At 32.8% G+C, this 20,705-nt stretch overlaps 2 protein-coding genes across 2 annotated transcripts; one reads left to right on the top strand and one right to left on the bottom strand.

Moving 5' to 3' along the window:
* The first annotated feature begins 12,939 nt into the window (after window positions 1-12,939).
* Window positions 12,940-14,874, top strand: LOC117163304 (thioredoxin-2). The gene is made up of 4 exons (XM_033345470.2): window positions 12,940-13,203; window positions 14,115-14,231; window positions 14,301-14,414; window positions 14,499-14,874. Exons 1-4 carry the CDS (start codon window positions 13,180-13,182, stop codon window positions 14,559-14,561), a joined length of 318 nt encoding a protein of 105 aa, XP_033201361.1. The 5' UTR covers window positions 12,940-13,179; the 3' UTR covers window positions 14,562-14,874.
* RpI1 (RNA polymerase I subunit RpI1) lies at window positions 14,552-20,705 on the bottom strand. The gene is made up of 6 exons (XM_033345461.2): window positions 20,510-20,705; window positions 20,225-20,441; window positions 15,754-20,117; window positions 15,521-15,676; window positions 15,128-15,431; window positions 14,552-15,052 (listed from the first exon to the last, which is right to left on the bottom strand). Exons 2-6 carry the CDS (start codon window positions 20,406-20,408, stop codon window positions 14,919-14,921), a joined length of 5,142 nt encoding a protein of 1,713 aa, XP_033201352.1. The 5' UTR covers window positions 20,409-20,441; window positions 20,510-20,705; the 3' UTR covers window positions 14,552-14,918.

Genomic DNA, 20,705 nt, shown 5'->3' with positions numbered 1-20,705 from the left:
ATCGCCTTCGTCGATTTGAAAAATTCCAAAGTAAGACGAGAAGGGTCGACGAATCATCAGGTACTCTGGTTTTTCTACAAATTTCGTAACCACCTGGGTCCAGCCTCGGATCGTGATACGCATCGTCCAGGTTCCAAGCTTCTTTCCGCAAGGATCAGAGACATATATAGAAAGATCTCTTCTTCGATCCTGTGATGGAATATAGTTTCAGAATACAAATTTATATATTTTACAATGTACCTTCTATAAACGTCTACTTATAAGCTACAATCGATGTTGTTTTGACTCAAGCACTTTTTAATTTCGTTTTTATTACAAAACTCAAACATATGCACTTTCCTCTACAAAATTCACAACGCGTAAAACAATTCGCTACAAGCGGCACCTTATACAAAAAGGAGAAACATCGATCGCTAAATGCTACTCTTTAAAACATCGAAGATTGTCGAATTCTATGTATACGTTATCCTATTGAAACAATTCTTATAATTAAAAATAAAATAAAATAAAAATTAACACTGGAACTACCACACCAGTCAAAATGACTGGTTTCACAATTTTATTTTAAAATTCCTACTTTATGTTACATTTTTTTCCGCGATAACGCAATGACTAACTAACTAACTAAAAGAATTTTATTTTTTTGTATTTATTGAAAATTAAAATAATTTTGTATCACGGTTACTTATACCAATAGCAGTCAAAATAACTGGTACTTGTTAAAGCGTAAAAAGGTCCTACAATCTGTCTACCGAACCCGAATTGACCAGCCTCCTCGTTTTGTACAGCTTCCCACGCGTTTTTAGAATTTTTACTGCGTATCATTCAACACGATAGTGTCAATTATCAGGAAAACTCCGGATCGGTCATGACGCCAAGAATCTCTAAGGATTCAGAAACGTAAAAGATAAAGAAGCTTGAAATGAATGAACAAAATGAATCGAAAGTATAATCTTTGCCCAATCTTACTACCATTTTCAAATTCTGTGCGTCGCAAGTAGATTCCTCGTTCGTGTGTTCGAGTTCTGAACTGATCGCCTAGGAAGACGAACTTTGTGAACAATTGGAAAAGTACTTTGTTGCCTTATGTAACTCTACCTACGATTCGAAAAGTAACACGATACACGCGTAACGTTACCGCGTGCGAACCGCAACGAGAAAGAAAAAGTAGAAACGCGGCCGCGACCGATTCCAATCGAACTAGTACGTCGTATGACCCTTCGCCCCCTTTTTTCCGCCGTTTCCCTAGAAAACCAGAGCTTTTTATTTTTTTTTTTTTTTTACCGGCGAGGGAAAAAAAGGGATTTCCAATACCGAGGCTGGTCGTTGATGTTGATTACGTCTGACAGCTTCCGCATACGCTTTTTTACATATTCCTCTTTTTTCCTGCGATCCAGCCGCACCACTCTTCAAATCCACGCTCGATCTTTTTTTCCTCCGTAGGTTTTCGCATCTCGTTTTCTACTTTTTTCTAATTTTGTTGTAAAAGCTTCACAATTGTCGGTGTCTGCAGCGATAGTTATGCGTTTGTTGAGTTTATTTTTCAGAATATATACCGTGTTCTGAGGTGGTAGTTGTTGGAGAGTGAAGATTTGACAAAATTAGTCGAAGCGGAGATGCATAAAAATATATTATTATTATTATTTGCTTTATTTGAGGTCGCGTCAATCCCTTTTTTCAGGTAAGTTACGAGCTTCAATGATAGCATATATATTAGGTTGTCCGAAAAGTATCTTTTACAACGATGCATCTTTATACAAACATGAAACATGTTGTGATCTTTATTTTGATAGTACAAAATGGATCATACGTAATTTGATAAAATAATATATAACAGAAAATGTTGTACATCCATTATTTCCTTATAAAACGAAAGAGGCTTTTCGAACGACATAATACATTCTGAACATACATAATATACGGTACAATTACAGTACAATTAATCTAAAATTGACAATTTTTTTAAAGTAATAATTCTGTAATAAAGTAACAATCTTTGAGAAAATAAGGAAGATCTTCACAATGTTTTTTATGACTAGACACGTTTGAATCTCATTTGGTAAGCCAAATAGAGTTTTATATTCAGAAACGTTGCTACGATTAAGAACATCACCAACGAACAAAATACAGTTACAATGATTGCACTTAGTTGGCTCATGTTTACTTATGAGACGAGAGTGTGTCAGCTCTAAGTTTGATAAAAATCACTTGTTCTTTCCTGTTAAAAGGAAACGTGATACTTTGTATAAACATATGTTCATATATTTGCAATAACATTAAAAGTTAGTTAGTGTAGAGCTGAAGATTTCTATAATATGAAAACGCAAAGCTGAAAGATATTTGAATAAAAAAGAGAAAGAAAGAAATTTTAATACATTACACGAGTATCATATGTGAACGCCCATATGCATGTAGATAACAAGAATATTAAATTAGCCGTAATTACAATGACAAAGCAAATAGTGATACGTAAAGGACTATAATACCACCCAAGAAGCAACAAAAAAATACAGTTATTATAGCGCGGATAATGATTGGTAGCGTTTCTATATATACCAGTTCCAAGGAACTTCTGTTTCCGAAACTTGTTAACCGAATATCGGCGATGGTTCTTTGAATTCCCTTGTTCGAACCATAACCTTAGCCTCTGAGAGGATTAGACAGGAGGATGAGTCGAAAAGTCGTTTCTGAGAGTGGTTTCGCAAATTATCGTGGCCACGCAGTTATCTGCGAACATATGGCGCGCGTGCCTCTGAAGCGTGTCGAAGATTGCTGGCGTGTGCCATGCCCACGTAAAACGCTTCAAAATACTTCGCCGACCGTGGACGATAGCCAGGCTTTCTATCTCAACTATTTTTTTTTTTTTTTCAATCAAATAGAAAACGGTATTCTTGCGAACTTTAAAGTGTTCTAAGAATTTTACGATTTGATTAGCGCTACATAAAATATATTTGACATTTTTGTAGTTAGCATTTGACATTATTCAATGATATTTAATTATTCGATACTTAGAATTATGTTTTTGTTTTTTATTGAAATTATGAACTTTTGAGGATGGCGGATTACAGAGTATTTTACGTACACAAAATGTACAGGTCTTTTGGGGTAAGGTTTATGTCAATTTTTATAGAGACAGAAAAATAATTACATGTATCTGTTCGTTTTTATATAACAAGATAAATTGTGATTTACGCGTAGCAGTAACTTTCGCGATCTTTATGAAAGGATATTTCTACAGTCGCAACCACTGATATTAAATTACTATGTTGCCTCGTGGATAAAATAAATCCACGCAGAGTAATTTATCAACGACTGCGAACAATGAAGAATTTCTTGCATTTATTTCAATCTCAATTTCGACTAACAATAAAGAACAATACAACGCATAATGCTTAAGACGAAGCTTTTCAAATTCTTATTCTTATCTTAATTACAGAATTCCGCGATTGCGTACCTTGAAGATTTCAACGAAACTATCTAAACACGTGCTTTCAAGATTCCAACAAAATTTCCTAACCCTTTCAAACTGCTATTCCTTCGCAACATCCACAGAAGAAAAAAAAAGAAAATTCATCAACCACGAAAATAATTCCTTCGTTCCCATCCCATTAAAGCCCAATCCCATCGTCGATTCGAACTCTATCTCCGAACAAGAATACGATTTCCTACAAACTTCTAGTTAAACTATAGGAAACGAGCGTCGTTCCTTTTTTCCCGCGACGAGATTTCTATGGATTGGATTAACGATAAAGGCAAACGATCTGACGAGATGCAGACGAAAAATGGCGAAAGCAGCCGGTCGACTGGTCGCATTCGTGGTCCAACGAGATAAACGACTGTTTATTTGTCCCCGGTCTAAGGAAAAGTCCAAGCCTTTTCGGCCGTGTGTCCAAACATCGGCATTATACGCGAAAAAGGAAAAGGAGAAGATTCGATGAGGCGTGCGACGATTTTCAGTCACTCAGTGGCCTCTCTCCGTTTGCCCGGAAAATCACTTTCCAACTACGAAATCCCTGCGACTGCTCGCGACTATCCTTTCGTGTAAACGCGGCTGGAACGTTCGAACTCGCGACATCCAATGAAATTACCGAATCAAACGGTCGTACGACAAAAGTCTCTATGGAGAATCTTCGGTCGGATATTCGAGGACTCGTCTTATTCCAATTTTGTTTGCCCTGCGTGATACAGCGGTTCTTTCGGTTCCCTCGATTTTCGTTAGAATCGTGAATAGTTCGTTTGGTTGGTCTGTAAACTTCGATGAATTTTGATGGAAAGTTTTATATCGTTATATTTTGACGATATTGGGTTTCCTGGAGATTTCGATGAATTTTCTGATGGAGAGATTTACATCGTAATATTAACGATATTGACTTTTCTGTAAACTCCGATGAATTTTGTTCGACGAGAAATTTTCCATAGTAATTAAAAATATCGCAAATTTTTATTTCATTTGTATTTTACAATTTGTCCAGCTAGACATTCGGTAAATTTGTCGAACTTTATTGTTAAATAACATGCGGATGGCTATCCCTAGCGGAATACCATCTTCGAGAATATCGCAAATAAGTAAGAATATTGCAAATGAGAACAATTTGAGAATGAGCTTTTATACGAAATTAGTATGAAACTAAAGAGACGTTATCTGCGTTTCGTGTACGTAAAGTACATTACTTTGTACGTGTTCGATTATAATTTCGGTGTATTGTCGATTTCTGCCAATGCTTCTTTTCAAGATATTACTGACCAGGCGAAATTAGGAGGATTTGTATACTTATCATAGATTCATGGAATGATTTTTATACGTTTGGAACGAGGTATACTAGTTTTTAAGAAGCTTGAGTAAATAATATTTTTCTATAACTTGAAATTGATAATTTTATTTATGGTTAGTAATAGTATTGTTTGCAGTATGGTAATTTTATTGATACTTTTATAGCTTTATTTTTTAATAACAATCTTTTCAATGAAACTGCCTGAGTTATGAGAAGATTATGTAACTGAGAAAGCAAAAGGTTTAATTGTTAGCGAAGTTCCATAGGATACAAGTGAAGGACAGTGGTTTGAGAAAAGGGAAGAAGTATAGAATTTTTTGAAAAGATACGATGATCTCACTCCTCTGGTCGTTTGTAATGCTGATCTTTCTCTTTTATTGTCCACGGATATCCCGTCAAAATATCGTAAAGCCACTGTTTTGAAGTTAAAAAACGTTCCCCCATAAAGCCATCATGGATCGTGGTCACTGGAAATTGCTGAAAAATTCAAGCTGACGGCAGTGGGTCCAAAGAAAGGGTAGTAAAAGTTTGAAAGAGATATTACGAGCCATTGGAAAAGTTTCTGACTTTTTAAAAAGATCTATACGCAACCGTACGGTCTTACATTTGTTTAGAGAAATTTATTCAAATGTATGATAAAAAAAAAAATGCGCAGATACGGTAGAATGGTTCTATCGTATTCTGTTTGTGAATATGTATCTATAGATATTCATGATTATCATTACACATGTCTTTTTTTAAATATCCGACTAATATTTTCCAAGCAAAATATATCAACAAACTTCACCGATCAGAATGTTTCAATAAAATCCCATTAGTCGATCAATTTTCGACTATTTTATCGCGAAATAAAAATCCAATCTATCAGCACTGTGAGAACATCGAAACCACCATAGGTTTGGTAATTGAACTTTGTAACATACCAATATTTAATGGAAACTTGCTCGGACATAAAAATACAAATTTCTAATTCCCTAAAATTCTCTACTTTCTACTCGCTATTCCAATTGAAGCAAACTATAAGCTTTTTTTTATTATTATTATTTAATTTGTACTTTACAGTTTGTCCAGCTGGACATTCGGTAAATAAACTGCAAGCTGAGCCAATAATAATTTGTCTTTTGTCTCAACACGACTCACCACGCTCGTGCAAATTTTGTAGCTCAAAAAAAAAAAAAACAATTAATTTGCGTTCAACGTGGAAGCGAACGATGTCTCTACGCTAAACAAAGTGAAGTGGTCCGATTGCAGTTAGTTCGTTCCGAATCGGTGAAGATTTAAGCGAGCAGTTAAACGTAAACGGACACGACAGCTACCGCAATTTCATTCTTCGTGGAGAGAGGGCTGTCCTGTGTCCATTTGACCCGGTGCAGCGTTTCCTTCTTTTTTCTCCCTCTGTCTGTTGGTGAAACGCAGTCCGCGTCCTTTTGTCTAAAGCATTCGAGCGTGGTGCCTCGTGAAGGATAGAAAAAAGGAGAACCGTCTCTCCGGGCCAACAAAAGCGCCAAGGGCAAGAAAAAAAGGGAAATTTATGTATGTAGCGTGGCGCAAGCACAGCGCCATCTGCGTGGAATTTCCTCCGGTCCGTCAGTTTTTCAGTTTTTCCGAAAGATATGGGTCAACCGGACAGTTGCGAGAAACCGTCGCCCTTTTTCGGTCTCCGGTCTACCTAAGTTCGCCTAATGATCCCCGATTTCTCGGTGAGTTAAGGGCCCAGGCTCCTTCAAAGCTCGCCGAAATCTCGCTTCTGCCGCGAATTTTTCCATTAATGCGGTTATCCATGTTCTATAGCTGCACGATCTCTGCTCGCCTGCTCTCGTACTACGAATTTTCAAGTTGCGTTACGTCTGTCTTATAATTTCAACTTGTTGACAAATGTTCTTGACAACTGTTGCATATGGTCGGTCATAGGATAACGTACACTCCTTCAATTCGTACATAGTTTTTTTTCATAATTTCAACATCTCCAAGGATACTCGAACACGTAATTGTACGTACAGTTAGAGAACTCTGTATACTCTTCTTAAGGGGGTGTCCTGAATTAGAATGTTCTAAAACAGCGTTTTTTTTTAGAAGTGAAAGAAAGAAATGAAGTTATTGAATTCTGAGGTATGGTTTTATATATATTTAACGAATACAACAAAATTTTTTTAAAGTAAAAAAAAATAATATAATAGATTTCCAAGCCTGTTTCATGGGCTGCGGTCTTCAATCGGCGGGGAAGATCCACCTCGTAATTCTTGACTGAAACAAAAAACCAAAAAAAGATTAAATTATTATATATCTTTCTTCTGGGTGAACTAAACAAAGGCAGGAAAAAGTTTATTTAAATAATTGTTATAGCATCTTAGTTCATTTTTTTAAAAACATTTTTTTTTAAACCCGCCAAAATTTTTTATTGAAAACTGCAACCCATGAAAGAGGCTTAGAAATCTGTTATAATTTTCTTTTTACTTAAAAAAAAAAATCTTTTTGTATTCGTTAAATATATATAAAACCATACCTCAAAATTCAATAACTTCATTTCTTTCTTTCCCTTCTAAAAAAAATCACAAAAAATTTTGTTTTGGAACATTCTAATTGAGAACATCCCCTTAAATTTGTACGTATTATCACGCATGATTTTTACACGTTGTTTATTTACAGACCTTCCGCGAACTTTGATGTGATACAGTAGTGAACCGAACGATAACAAAGAGACGCCAACTTCGACAATTTCGTAACATCAAATTTGTTTATTAATTGGACGTACAATTATATTTTTATATTAATATCTCTTGAATCGATGAAGATCAATGACTAAAATGATCAACTATGGCGAGATCAATTTACGCTTGTAAGAAGCAATGAATAAAATTCATAGTTGAAAGAAGATTCGCTTAAGGTGGTAAACACGCATCTTCTGTACACCATTGGCAACTTTGCCAGACGATTAAAATTTCTCAAGGGAAAGAGACGTAAACCGTAGGGCTCGATTGTTGTCCGACACATGGAAAATTTGCGTGAAAAGACATTCGACGATTTTATAAAAATGTTCACTGGACAGTAGAGGGAAGGGAGGAAAGATGGAAAAGGAAAGAAACAGTTAGTCCTTAAAACGGCGATGGAACATTTATCTCGAGTGTCACTTCACCCAACTTTCACCGGCACAATGTCACTCCGTTCTCTGGTTGCTAGCTCGCCCTTTTTCCGCCCGTTCTTGTCCACGTCGAAGGGTGTCCTCGAAAATCGTCGTAATGGAGCTTCATTCAAGCGACGTAGCAACGTCGTTTGCATTTCTTCCGATTTATCTTCGTCGTCGTTGGTAACACTGTTCAACGGCAAGGCACTTGTGTCCCTTTTGTCATAATAGATCCGCGACGATGCTACCAGGGATCAACGTGATCACCAACTGTCTACTCTTTGGATGAGCCTACAAGAACGATATTATGTCGAATTCTTCCATAAGATACAACCTAAAAGGTGTTCTTTAAATGGTTCTCATCCTGTAAGCTTCTACTTGCTACGATCACGTTTGTACGAAATATTTTTCTGCGTCTATTAAATGATATTTCTGTTGTTATTTCTGTATTCGGAGATAGGATCACAATATCTATTATTTTATTCTTTGGATAAAACTATCACACCGTTCTGAGCCGAAAAACCTTCATTGCACTTTCTTACACGGACTAGGGATAAAAACAAAAGAACATCTTCAATCTATCGATTAAATCTATCGATTGTATCTAGAACTATCTTCTAGTTACTATTCATTGTAACTAGCGCATCTGCATATGGATGGCGAGCGTGAACTCACGTTGTTATTTTCAACAATTTCATATTTTGATTGGAAATTTAATAAATAACAAATTCTATTATCTATTTTATAGATATTTTTTAATATCTTGATATGTAAAAACTTGACATTTCGAGCAAATAATCGAGTAATTCCGCGTGAAAGCGAGTAATATTTCTGCGTTGAACGAGCTTTGTCTCTGTTGAAAGAATTAAATTAATTTTAAAGAAATGGCAAAGATACAAAATCCCAACGTCTTTGGTTTTACGTTATTTTTTATAATACAGAATAAATTAATATTATTAAATTGATATTTTTTATATGGTAGGAAATTTCAAAAACTACATTGTGCATTAGAGAAATCTTAGATTATAAAAGTAATAGATGGACCTTAGAATGGATTTGAGCTAAGAACGCAATATTTCAATCAGCCGGTCACGTTTGTCGCTTTCAGTTATCTTCATCGGCGTTCTCCAAAAAGAGTTGCGTTTTACTAAACCGGCAATCTCTGTCATTCTGCATGGAACGAATTTTCTAACGCGTAACTAACGCGAAACCAGCTTGCTGCTGGTCGCTATACAGAGGCTTAACAATGCCATCTTGGTCATCTCTTCATGAACGTCGGTCGATATATCATTGCAAAGTGGCCGCGAAGGGTCCTGTATTTTACAAAATATCAAAGACTCTGCAGAGAAATTGAAAAGCTGAATAAAAATGTATCGACTAGCATTCAATCGAAGACAAGATTTTCGAATGTTAAACATGTCGTGACTCGGAAAAAGTGAGAAAAGTGATTTTCACCGATGAAGATATCTAAACGAATACTCCAAATTACATATTATATGTTAGAAATGTCCAAATTGGACAAATCGTGGGTGAAAAGAATTAAATAAAAAAAAATATTAGATAATATACATATTACATATTATTAAAAATACTAATGTTTTATATTAAAGAGATATTGGTGGTTATAAGTTTTATACGTATAATTTAATTTAATTTCTCCTTCATCTATATCTATAATATAACTTATATACTCTTAAATGTTTAAACTTAATTATTACATGTAATATCGTATAAAATAAGGGAAATACTTGTACAGTGTCATTATCTAACAATGAAGCCTAGAACTAAAAACATCGCTACTGATTTTAATCTTTGCGCGTAAGTCGCACGTTCTGTAATACCGATCGTTCATAGATAACGATGTTATCCACGAACGGTAAATTGTATTTTCTAGTTCTCCAGTTTCCAATCTACCTTATCCTTAATTAACGGTCGATGTCTATTCTACCCTGAATCAGTAATATCAGCGACGAAATATAGACCGGTTCTGTACTTCGTCTGTGGTAATATCAGAAATAACGTTGAAATGGTAAGAGGTCTCTAGAGTCCCTAAAACACAGGGCAAAATATACATAAGTTCTGTCAAAACCATAATAAATATTACATTAAGCATATTTTACCAATGATGAGGTACGGAAAGTTCTGTAGTTCTTCGTTAATTATTTTTCTTCCTTTGTGTTGTACATTTACGGATATTTAAATCAACATTATAGTAATATGCAGTCGCATTAAATGAATAATAAATTGTTAAAATAAAGTTTACTACTCATCAAGTACAAATATGAAATTACACTGTGTAACATATTAAATCATATCCAAATATTGTTCCTGTTTCAATAATATGTTATCTATATACAAAAACAATAATTCTTATCACACAGTCATTTCACGAATAATCTATTCCTTATCTTCAGAATACTTATATAATGCTTCATTGATATCTCCATACCATAATTATTCAAAATGTGAATTTCAAAACATGACGTAATAAATTTTGCTACCAACTTCAACATTATGATAGATAATAACAAAATTGCGTTTTTAAGTTAAATATGCTATTGTTCGCAATGATACGTACTATAAGTCTGCAGAATTTGCTATAGGATTATATAATAAAAATGTTTAATCAATACGGGGAAATTCCAATAATAGTTTCATCAGTCGTGATCAGTTACTTCGTTGATTTATCACTAAGTCTATAATGCTTTATCATTGTCTTAATATATAATTTATCATGGCTTAAAATTACTCTGAATTTGAGAATGCTTGTCTACTTTGTCAACTTCTTTACATTCGAATTGCCCTTACCCAATTTGTTAACGCACTATACTTACATATCCATAGTTGAAAATCATTTGTACACATACATATACATTACTCAGCCAAATAATTTGTAAAAGTGGATACGATGAAATTGTTTATGGAAAAATAAAAAAAATATAGAATAAATTTTTTTCATTCTCAGCTCAGTTTTTGAGAAAATCGAGTTTGAAAATTTATCAAGTATACTTGAACATAGCTACTTCCGAACTGGGTAGGACTAAATAATCGACAGGAAATCATTCTATATGTAAAAGTAAGTCGAAAATGTAGAATAAAATTTTTTCGTTTAAAATTTCATTTTCAAGAAAATAGAGTTCGGACATATTTAGTTAGGAATTGGCCTAATAAGTACATGCGTATGATAAATTTTCAAATTTATTTTTCTCGGAAACAAAGCGTCTTATGAAAAATTTTATTGTACATTTTCGATTTACTTTTACGCGTAGAATGATTTCCTGTTGATTATTTAGTCCTATCTATTCCGGAATGAACTATGTTCAAATATACTTGATAAAATTTTATGTTCAATTTTCTCGAAAACTAAGTCAATCTTGGATGTTGTGGATTGAAAATAAAATTGAATTCTTCTTAAAATGTAACATTTGTTCTTACATGAAACAACTTATATAAATAAGTCTTTAAGTAAATTTTAAATATCTAATGAATTCTATTATGGTCATATTTATTTAATTGCCATATTACTTTAAAATAGATTGCAATGAATGTAACTCTGTTATAAATAAAAATTCTGTGCAAGCGTATGAGATGATTTAGTTTAGCAAAAAAATTAGTAATATATTGGAGCATTACATATATATGTGTGTATGTTTACTACTTTTTTGCATCGCACGTCAAATCGTTATTGCGTAATAAATATTATGTTACTACATCGATATAATTATTTGCGTTACGAATGAGTAATAAATCCATTTGAAACGTAATACAAAGTATCAGGTGTAATATTATCGTAGGTACGTATGATATGATAATATAGGCACAGATATGAAAAGTTAATAATTCACTTGAAACTCTTGAAAGCATCACCTTTAACAAGAAAACCGCGTGATGTCATTACAATGCGTATATTATGTGTGTGTGTGTGTGTGTGTGTGTGTGTGTAAATGACTTTTATGATCCAAATTATTCTATGTATATTGATTACGTATACATATCATACCTAATCACTTCTTAAAATATAATACCTAATTGTAACGATTTAAGATTTATCAACATTTATTCTAATTCTTATTAAACGTATTTAGTATCAATCTAGGGAAATAGTAGAAACTAGCGTTAGCGTATTAATTGATTTCTTTGAGAGGATTGACCTACATATTCCGTGTTATTTTGTAACCAAGGTTATTTGGTCACAAAATCATTACCGAGAACCACCACCTCAACTACTATCGGAACTACTATCATCTTTTCATAGATTTTCTATTTTATCTGATAAAATAATGACAGTGCATACAAAAATATACATGCATTCGTCCTTATTTTTATGTAAAATTAAGTATTAATTGCATAAACGTTGTTCTATAATGCAATGTCAAAATATGTATAAACCGTAATATCTTATCGTTGATTAAAAAAAAGGCAAAAGATATTAAATGGTACGAATTGCGTCGCAACAGAACTGAACAGTGGAGGTATACCAAAGATCGAAGATAGTGCAAATTCAATTATTGCACCGTATTTCGTGTTAACGTAACGTTTAGTATTAATATAATGAATTGTAATATGTGCAATTTGTTCGATTATCCTTCAAAATTGCGTACACTTCCTCACTATGATATAAACCATTACTGGGAAGTACAGTATGATCTATCTAGACATTCGGAAATGTTCGTGGACAGGGCCGGATGGAAGATTTTTAAGGCCTGGAAATATTGACCCAACGAAGGCTGGCTTTATAAAAAAATATGAGAGTGGATTAAAATGATATAAATTTACATAAATATGAAATTATATTTATATTCTGATGGGTTATGTTTAAAATTTTTTAAAAGACAATATGCATGTTTAGAAAATAGTTATTTCTTTTAACTTTCCATAAGATAAACAAGTGAATTATTCGTTATAGGCGTAAAATAAAATGTATTTTTATTGAATGGCAAGACTCGGTGCTATAGCCTCCTCTAGTTCCCCTCTTAATCCGCACCTGTTGGCGGATCTTTGGAGGTCTTTTGGAGTACAATACAGCCAGTACGCAACTTGTTTCGCCTTCCCTATACTTTACGTATGAGCGTGACACTAGACACTACTCTATGGGACCCAAATCTGAAGGAGAGAGAAAGATAGAAGGAAAGTGAATGTAAAGGAAGAAAAGTGTGAGAGAGGGAGGAACAGAATTACTGAGGAGGATTCTGAATTCCGACCACAGCGCCCAGTCGTTGACGAACATCGAAACCGTTGGTTCTATACTACTTGTAGTCAAGCGTTAATTTCCTAGAAGAAACAAAAATGGTCGTGCAAGTTATGAATGCTGTAAGTAACTAGATACGTATATATTTGTGTGATTCGTTACATATGTAATTCGTATAATATGTATTAAATAATTTATAAATCAGACTTAAAAATACAAGAAATAAAAAATTAGTTGGTTAGGCTACAAATATAATTTATTCGCATTTCGCGTACTTTCTACGAAATCGATTAGCTTTGAAATAATCGATTCAAGCTTGCTTAATTCTACTTGGTAGCAAAGTTTCCATTATAATACAACGAAGAGGTTTCTGTAGGAAGCATGTCTGATGTAGTTGGAATCATCATTGGCACATCGAATCGTACCGGCGTTCGTTTATCTAGTAAGTTTGAGTGCCATGGAATTGATGTGGTGAACATTTTCGACCGTGACGTTCACGTTATATTACGTCAACTCCAAATAATTCCAATTGCGACATCAATGTAGTTCGTAGCATTGGCGTGATTCGTTGTATCGAAGCATGCAATTCAAACATGCTTCCATGATAGATGAGTTTTATGGGCGGGACAATCTAACTCGATGATGATCTATTTATTGATTTTAAATCATATAATTGATAAAGATTCTTCAAATAGAATTGTACCCAAAAACGATTTTTATATTTTTTCTTTTTTATTAAATTTTATTTTTTTTAAAGTATAATTTTTTAAGTTTAGAAAAATTATTAACTAAAGGAAATATTCTTCGTACTTCAAATAATGTTATTGATATATAATTCTAATTTTCATTAAAAATATCTACATGCACTATATTTAATTTGCTGATAGGCATGTGATAACTATAGCTAGCTAGCTAGCCAGAACCAGGTATCTATTTAGGACAAATATAAAGCTAATATAATAGTATTGAACAATTACAGTAGGGTAATTTATTACATTTAACAGTATAATGTATTTGTATGTTATCTTTGCAGGCTGATCTAAAAAGCCAGCTTGAGAAAGCTGGAGATAATTTAGTTGTAGTTGATTTCTTTGCTACATGGTGTGGGCCTTGCAAGATGATTGCGCCCAGATTGGAGGAGTTATCAAAGGTTAGATAATTTACCTTACATAAAAAGATTTCTGTTAAATAATTCTTACAAAATATTTTTCTGTAATAGGAAATGGAAAATGTTATCTTCTTGAAAGTTGATGTAGATGAATGTGAAGACATTGCTAGTGAATATGAAATTAGCAGTATGCCTACCTTTGTTTTCATCAAAAATAGTAAAGTGGTATGTACTGTTTTAAGTTAATATCTATTTCATATAAGAATACAGTTAAGAATTCATAATATAATGTATAATATAATGTTTTAGCTGGAAACCTTCTCAGGTGCTAATTACGACAAACTTAAAAGCATGATTCAGAAGCATAAGTGAATAAATAATTTTAATGGCAGAAGTATTTTTTAACAGAATTGTCTATTGGTTATCATTAATCAATAAAGGTAACTAGCAAAAATCTCATAATCAGTAAAAATGAAGTTATACTTTACTTGCAAAATGTAAGGGATATAATTTTTTGTTAATACATTGTCAGTTTTATTATACATATTTTATTGCAAAATAAAATGTAATCAGCTTATAAAAAAATATACATCCAATGTAATTGTTTCTTATGCTATTGTCTGATAATGTAAAAAATAATTTTCAAAATTTGGCATAAAATATTAAATTTATTTACACAACTGCATGTATCTAGTAATTTATTCTTGACATTAACCCTATTCACATTTGTTATCCACCTACTGACAAGGTAGTTTCTGGTTGTTTCTGTATTTTTACCAATAACGAACATGACCCAGTACCAGATTTACAAGGTTGACCTAACATTAATCGACTAGAGGGCGATACTAAATTATCTCGTTTTCCTGTAAATAAAAGATATAATTAACACCGAATTTTTCAATGAATAAATAATTCCGTCACTTTCTCTGTTCTCTTACCTTCTAGAGTCGCATTTTTCAAAAAATTAAGGGAACTTTCAAAACTCATTTGTTGCAATGGAGATGCTGAACCTTCCATTCCTTTACGACTGAGAGGTTGAAATCTACCATCAAAAGTCATGTAATCCGCAATTAAAGATAGATGTCTAGAATCAACTGTGATTCCATACATCTTAAATACATCTCTCACTTCTTTTATAATAACTCTGTTAGCAGCTTCAATACCATATGTTTGAGAAATACCATAAATGTCATTGGAATATAATTTGTTTAAATTTAGAGATTTATCATATTTGAACATTTCCTATATTACAAAAAAATTGCGAATAAATAATAAAATGCAAAATTGTGATCATATACACATATGCATTACAATACAAAACCTTTACTTACTACTATGTTGATACCATCAGTTTTAAGAATTGTCTCTCCATTATTATTTTGAAATGTAAAAGCACGTTTTACGTGAGGTACCTCCCATAAAACAACTCTATTTGCAACATTTCTAGTTATCGTTGGTAAATCCAATTTTAACATTTTAAGAGGTAACTGCAGAAGAAGATTGTAATCATCAGTTAATTCTTTTTATGAAGAAGAAAATTTGTAACTCTTACTATGATACTTACCCAAAATGTTAATTTACACCATGTGAATTTATCCTCATCATAATCATATTCTATTACATGAGTATACATATTTTTAATATCCCTCTTTCTCTGTGCACTGTAAGTTTCATTTACAACATAGTCTGGTTTCTCATGTTCTGTGTCATAATCATCATCGTCTTCATCTTGTGGTTGGTCATTAGTTTTCAATTTTTCATTTTCATGCTCTACAACAATATCATCTTCTCTTTCATTTATATCTTCTATTTCTTCTTCTTCTTCTGGATCCTCATATTCTTGATTTTCTTTATGACGCGAAATTGATCGTAGTAAAGTTGCATCTGCATCCTCTGCTGCTGCTTCTTCATCTGAAGATTCGTGCATTTCTCCTAAATTTGCGTGTTTCAATGCAGATTCTGCTCCTTCATCAGGTTCTGCTTGATCTAATAAAGCATCATCCTCATACATAGATTTCTTTTCCTCTTCAACATATACTAAAGCACCTGTTACTTTAGCAATCTTTTTAATTTCTTTAAACATTTCCTTAAAAAATACTTCTTCAGTTTTTTTCAATACCTCATGTGGTTGAACACAAAATTCCGATTTATAACATTTATGTGGAAGATAATTAATAGTCATAGTATACACTAATTGTCTATTTGGCAATTGCTCCATTTTTCTACTTACATTAATATTGTCTAAAACATTGGATAAAATGCATTTTGTTAATTGCAACCTTAATTTATTTGAGCGTTTTGTTACATTCTTTAAGTCCTTCCGGAATGGTATCTCCATGCTAGGCGTTTTAATATTTTTTGATGCCATCATAAGTATTTCACGTAATCTGGGTATACCCAAAGTAACGTTCATTTCTCCACGACCAGCGAAGTGGAAGGTATTTAAAGTCATCTGAGTTGATGGCTCCCCTATTGATTGTGCTGCTAATAAACCTACTGGTTCACCAGGCGGGCAAACAATTTTCATTACCTTCACAGACAAGAGTTCTCTTAAATCTTTCTTTTTTATAATCAAATTGTTAGATTTACTGGCTATATATTCGTCCATTAAATTTTCTAATCGTTCAGAAAATACACCAAAATTTATATCTTGTCTATATTTTGACATTATTGGATCAGGACATCTTGTACATTCGGCATAAATCCATTTTTTATCTTCTTCACTAGTCCTTAACCACTTTCTCATCAATGACAGAGATGCTTTGCTTCTCCCATTATTTTCATTAATTTCCTTATATTTCGATTTCTTAATATTCATATCTTCCCTTGAAAACCTTGTAAATGGACTAATTCTTCTCTTCTGTAATGCACTTCCGTTTTTACTTTCCCATTTTTTAATTTTTCTCGCTACTTTTAAAATTTTATCTGTATCTGAGTCCATTTTTAAATTCTTTACTATTTCTTCATTGAGAATCGCATTTTTATTGTCTATTAAGAAACTTAACTGTTCCCTCCTCAAAAATTGTGAACCTGGTATATCAAGCCCATCTTCGCCATAATAAATTTGCACCATACTACCGTCTGAGTCTCGTACTGTTGAATCATAATTAATACTTAATCCTTCAAGATGTTTAATAAGACATCTTTGTAAATAACCTGATCTACTAGTTTTTACAGCAGTATCAATGAGACCTTCACGGCCAGCCATACAGTGAAAAAAGAATTCTTGAGGTTTGATCCCTGTCATAAATCTACCATCGATAAAACCACCAGCTCTTGGTGTAGGGTCATATGCAGGGAAACTTGGAAGGCTTTTCCCACTGATCATTAAAGGTGGTCTTTTTCCTTCCAACTCAATCTGTCCAAGTAAGCAAGATATCTGCATAGTATTTACGGTAGAACCTTTTGCACCGGATTGAACCATCAATTGTAGATTATTATCTGGAAATTTTTTCAAAAGACCAGCTGGTAAACAAACTTTATTTATATCATTAGTATAGACATCTAATGCGCTTTTATATTTTCGATCGATTTGAGCACGGAATTTAGGATCACTCCAATAAGATTCTTCAATTTTAGATGTAACAATATCCATAGGTATATCATCAGGTAATTCTAACACTGATCTTTGTATATTTTCTCCAATTTTTCTACAGTTAGAAATAATTTCTTTCCGTTTCTTATCTGCTTTATTTAATAGTAAAATATCTTCAATACCAAGAGTAAATCCATTTCTTTGTAAAGCAGCTTGAAATAATTTACCAAAGGCACTTAATAACTTTGTAGAGCATATTCCCCCATATAGTTCGAAAATACAATGTACAAGACCAAATGGAGTTGCACCATAATGTGTCTTATCAAGTACACCACATAATAATTCTCCATTTCGTATTATTACTTCGGCTTCTGACATTGTTTTAGGATCTAAAAATTCAGTACCACATTTCCACCGCCGTGCTTTTTCAACTTGCCATTCTTTTACACTGATCTTGGCATTTGCTGTCAAATTGATACGTGCTTGATTTGGTGGAATAATATTAATGATAACAGTGGATACAATTTGTTTACCAGACCATAAGGGTACTGGTTTTATAATACTGGGAGGAAGAAGAATTATATTATCTTGTATTGTAGATAAAGCAGCATAAACTAGTTGCATATAATCTTCACGTGGAAAGAATGTCCCCCTTACTGTTAATCGCACACCGGAAACCATATGATCTTGAATGAGACCACTTAAAGGAGTACCATCTTTAGGTACAAGATATTGATTAGATACATTGGCTATATTGTAGCCTTCACTTCTAGCTAGTTCATTTTGGGGATAATGAGCATTCATCTCATCACCATCGAAGTCTGAATTATAGGCTTTACAATTAGCATAATGCAAACGTAATGTTTTTTCTCCCTTTAAAATACGTGCTTTATGAGCCATTATACTAGGCTTATGCAAAGTTGGTTGACGATTTAACAGCAGAATGTCTCCATTTTGTAAATGCCTATGTATAATTTTAATGCCTTTAAAAAATTTGTTTGCTTTATCACTTGTTGTTAGAAGACGTTTTGCAATGGCTTCTCTTTGAACAGCATTTGTGTTAGAAATGCGTTGTATACTTCCATCCTCGTGTTCAACCATTACTGCACCAGGATGAATATTAGGACCGTTTAAAACTAATTGTCTTAACTGTACAACATTCCAAGGTGTAACTGGTGTTGGATATGTTAATTTCATTGCAAAAGCTTCAGGAATACCAATTTCATCTATGTTCAAATTAGGATCTGGAGTAATAACAGAACGAGCAGCAAAATTAACTCTTTTACCCATCATATGCATTCTAATAATTCCTTCCTTTTTCTCTATAACTTGCTTTAAACCCTGGCAATTTGCAGAATCTGCAGTTCTATTCATATCACGATCCATTAAATGATCCACATTTATTTGCAGATTTTGCCAAGCATTGTGTAGTTTTTCAACTGCTGTATTACCTTTTATTTGTTCAAAAACAAGTTTTCCCTCTTCTGTTAGTTGATTTGTATCACCATCTTGAATTGTTTGAATGATATTTCGAAGTACAAGACAATCTTGGATGATACTCTTGTAAACTTGAGATTGTGGATGTTCTATCATTTGTCCACTGACAAAATTAACTGGCCTAACTATAGGTGGTAAAACTGGTATTACTTCAAAGAAGAATATATCAGTTGGATATTCAATATCTACCATTCCAAAGCAAGGTATAAGTACTTTTAAGAAATCTCTCTCATTTTGCCAAAGCTTTCTGAGGTAATCTTTAGATTGATCTGGCATTATCATAACTGACTCTAATTTATGTACTACTCCACGTGATTTTACTGTCCGAGGAGTATTAGGTGTTTCAGACATTTTAGTGGTCATAATTTTATTTTTTAGTGTTGTAATTTTTGGTATAGGTTCTTGACAATTTACACAGATTTTCAATGATGCATACTGCTTTATAACATTTTCAACATATGCGTGCCACTGCATATTAATATTTTTGGTATTTAGTTGAATTTCATCATATTGCACAATAGACTGATTAAGTCTTGGTCTATTGAGAAGATTTTCAGTATAATTATCAATTACATTTTGAACAGCTTGCACATCAACTTCATAAGGATTACCTGAACATGAAACAACAAACATTATTTCTTGTTCTAAATTTTCAAGCTCACTGAGATATCCTTTTTGAAGTAAGTTCAATTTTGCAGTAAGTAACAATTTTACATAAGATGGAATTTGTAAAGTGAAACAGTTTAGACATGCTAATTTGATTAACATAGATAATCGTCTATGAAACAGTGGATTTACTACTGGCATAGGCAATTCTATATGTCCAAAATGACCTGGACATTTGAATACATTGCATCCACATGTTCCACATGGATCCGAACTTTCTAAAAGTGGCCCTAGTTAATAAAAGAAATATGTATTAGTAAATTGTACCTTTACTTTCCCTAATTCGCATAAAAATATAAATAATACATATAATAATTTGCATTGTTTCATTTATTACCTAATGCTGGGTCATATAAACCTCCTTTTAATGGATGTCCCAAGATATTAAATGATAATGGTGTCCTTATTTTAGTAACACTTAAATTTCTTATGTCATTTGCAGTAAACATAGAAAACATTAAACATTTTGGATCTAGATGTTTTGGAGTTAGACGTGGAGTATGATACTTATGTTGTACCATTTTGACAAATGTTGCCTCGTAGCCTTTTTGTTTCTACAAAACAAGTGGATTGTTTTTAATAATTTTATCGATAATTTTTAAAAATGAGAGTTTATTTATACCTTTTGTAGAATATTTTTTTGAGAAAAATGATGTAAGTAACCTTAATAAATCACTTATTTCTTATTAATATTAAATATTAACTGGATTAATAACAAACATTGTTTAGAAAATTTCATTCAACATGATAATAAATCGTATAGGTTATGATAGGTTAATCACATGGCTGCTACCGCTATACCAGTATATATGTAGTAA

This window comes from Bombus vancouverensis, chromosome 2 (assembly GCF_051014615.1).
Source record: "Bombus vancouverensis nearcticus chromosome 2, iyBomVanc1_principal, whole genome shotgun sequence".
In the NCBI taxonomy this organism is placed as follows: Eukaryota; Metazoa; Arthropoda; class Insecta; order Hymenoptera; family Apidae; genus Bombus; species Bombus vancouverensis.
The sequence above is the reverse complement of the archived record's forward strand: the minus strand, read 5'-3'. Positions and strand labels throughout refer to the sequence as shown.

Coding starts and splice junctions, on each gene's coding strand:
- LOC117163304 (XM_033345470.2), top strand. CDS start 13,180: ATGGTCGTGCAAGTTATGAATGCT. Junction 13,204..14,114: donor TCGTGCAAGTTATGAATGCT/GTAAGTAACTAG, acceptor TTATCTTTGCAG/GCTGATCTAAAAAGCCAGCT. Junction 14,415..14,498: donor TCATCAAAAATAGTAAAGTG/GTATGTACTGTT, acceptor ATAATGTTTTAG/CTGGAAACCTTCTCAGGTGC.
- RpI1 (XM_033345461.2), bottom strand. CDS start 20,408: ATGGTACAACATAAGTATCATACTCCACGTCTAACTCCAAAACATCTA. Junction 15,432..15,520: donor CTGATGGTATCAACATAGTA/GTAAGTAAAGGT, acceptor TTTGTAATATAG/GAAATGTTCAAATATGATAA. Junction 15,053..15,127: donor GAAAAATGCGACTCTAGAAG/GTAAGAGAACAG, acceptor TTTTATTTACAG/GAAAACGAGATAATTTAGTA.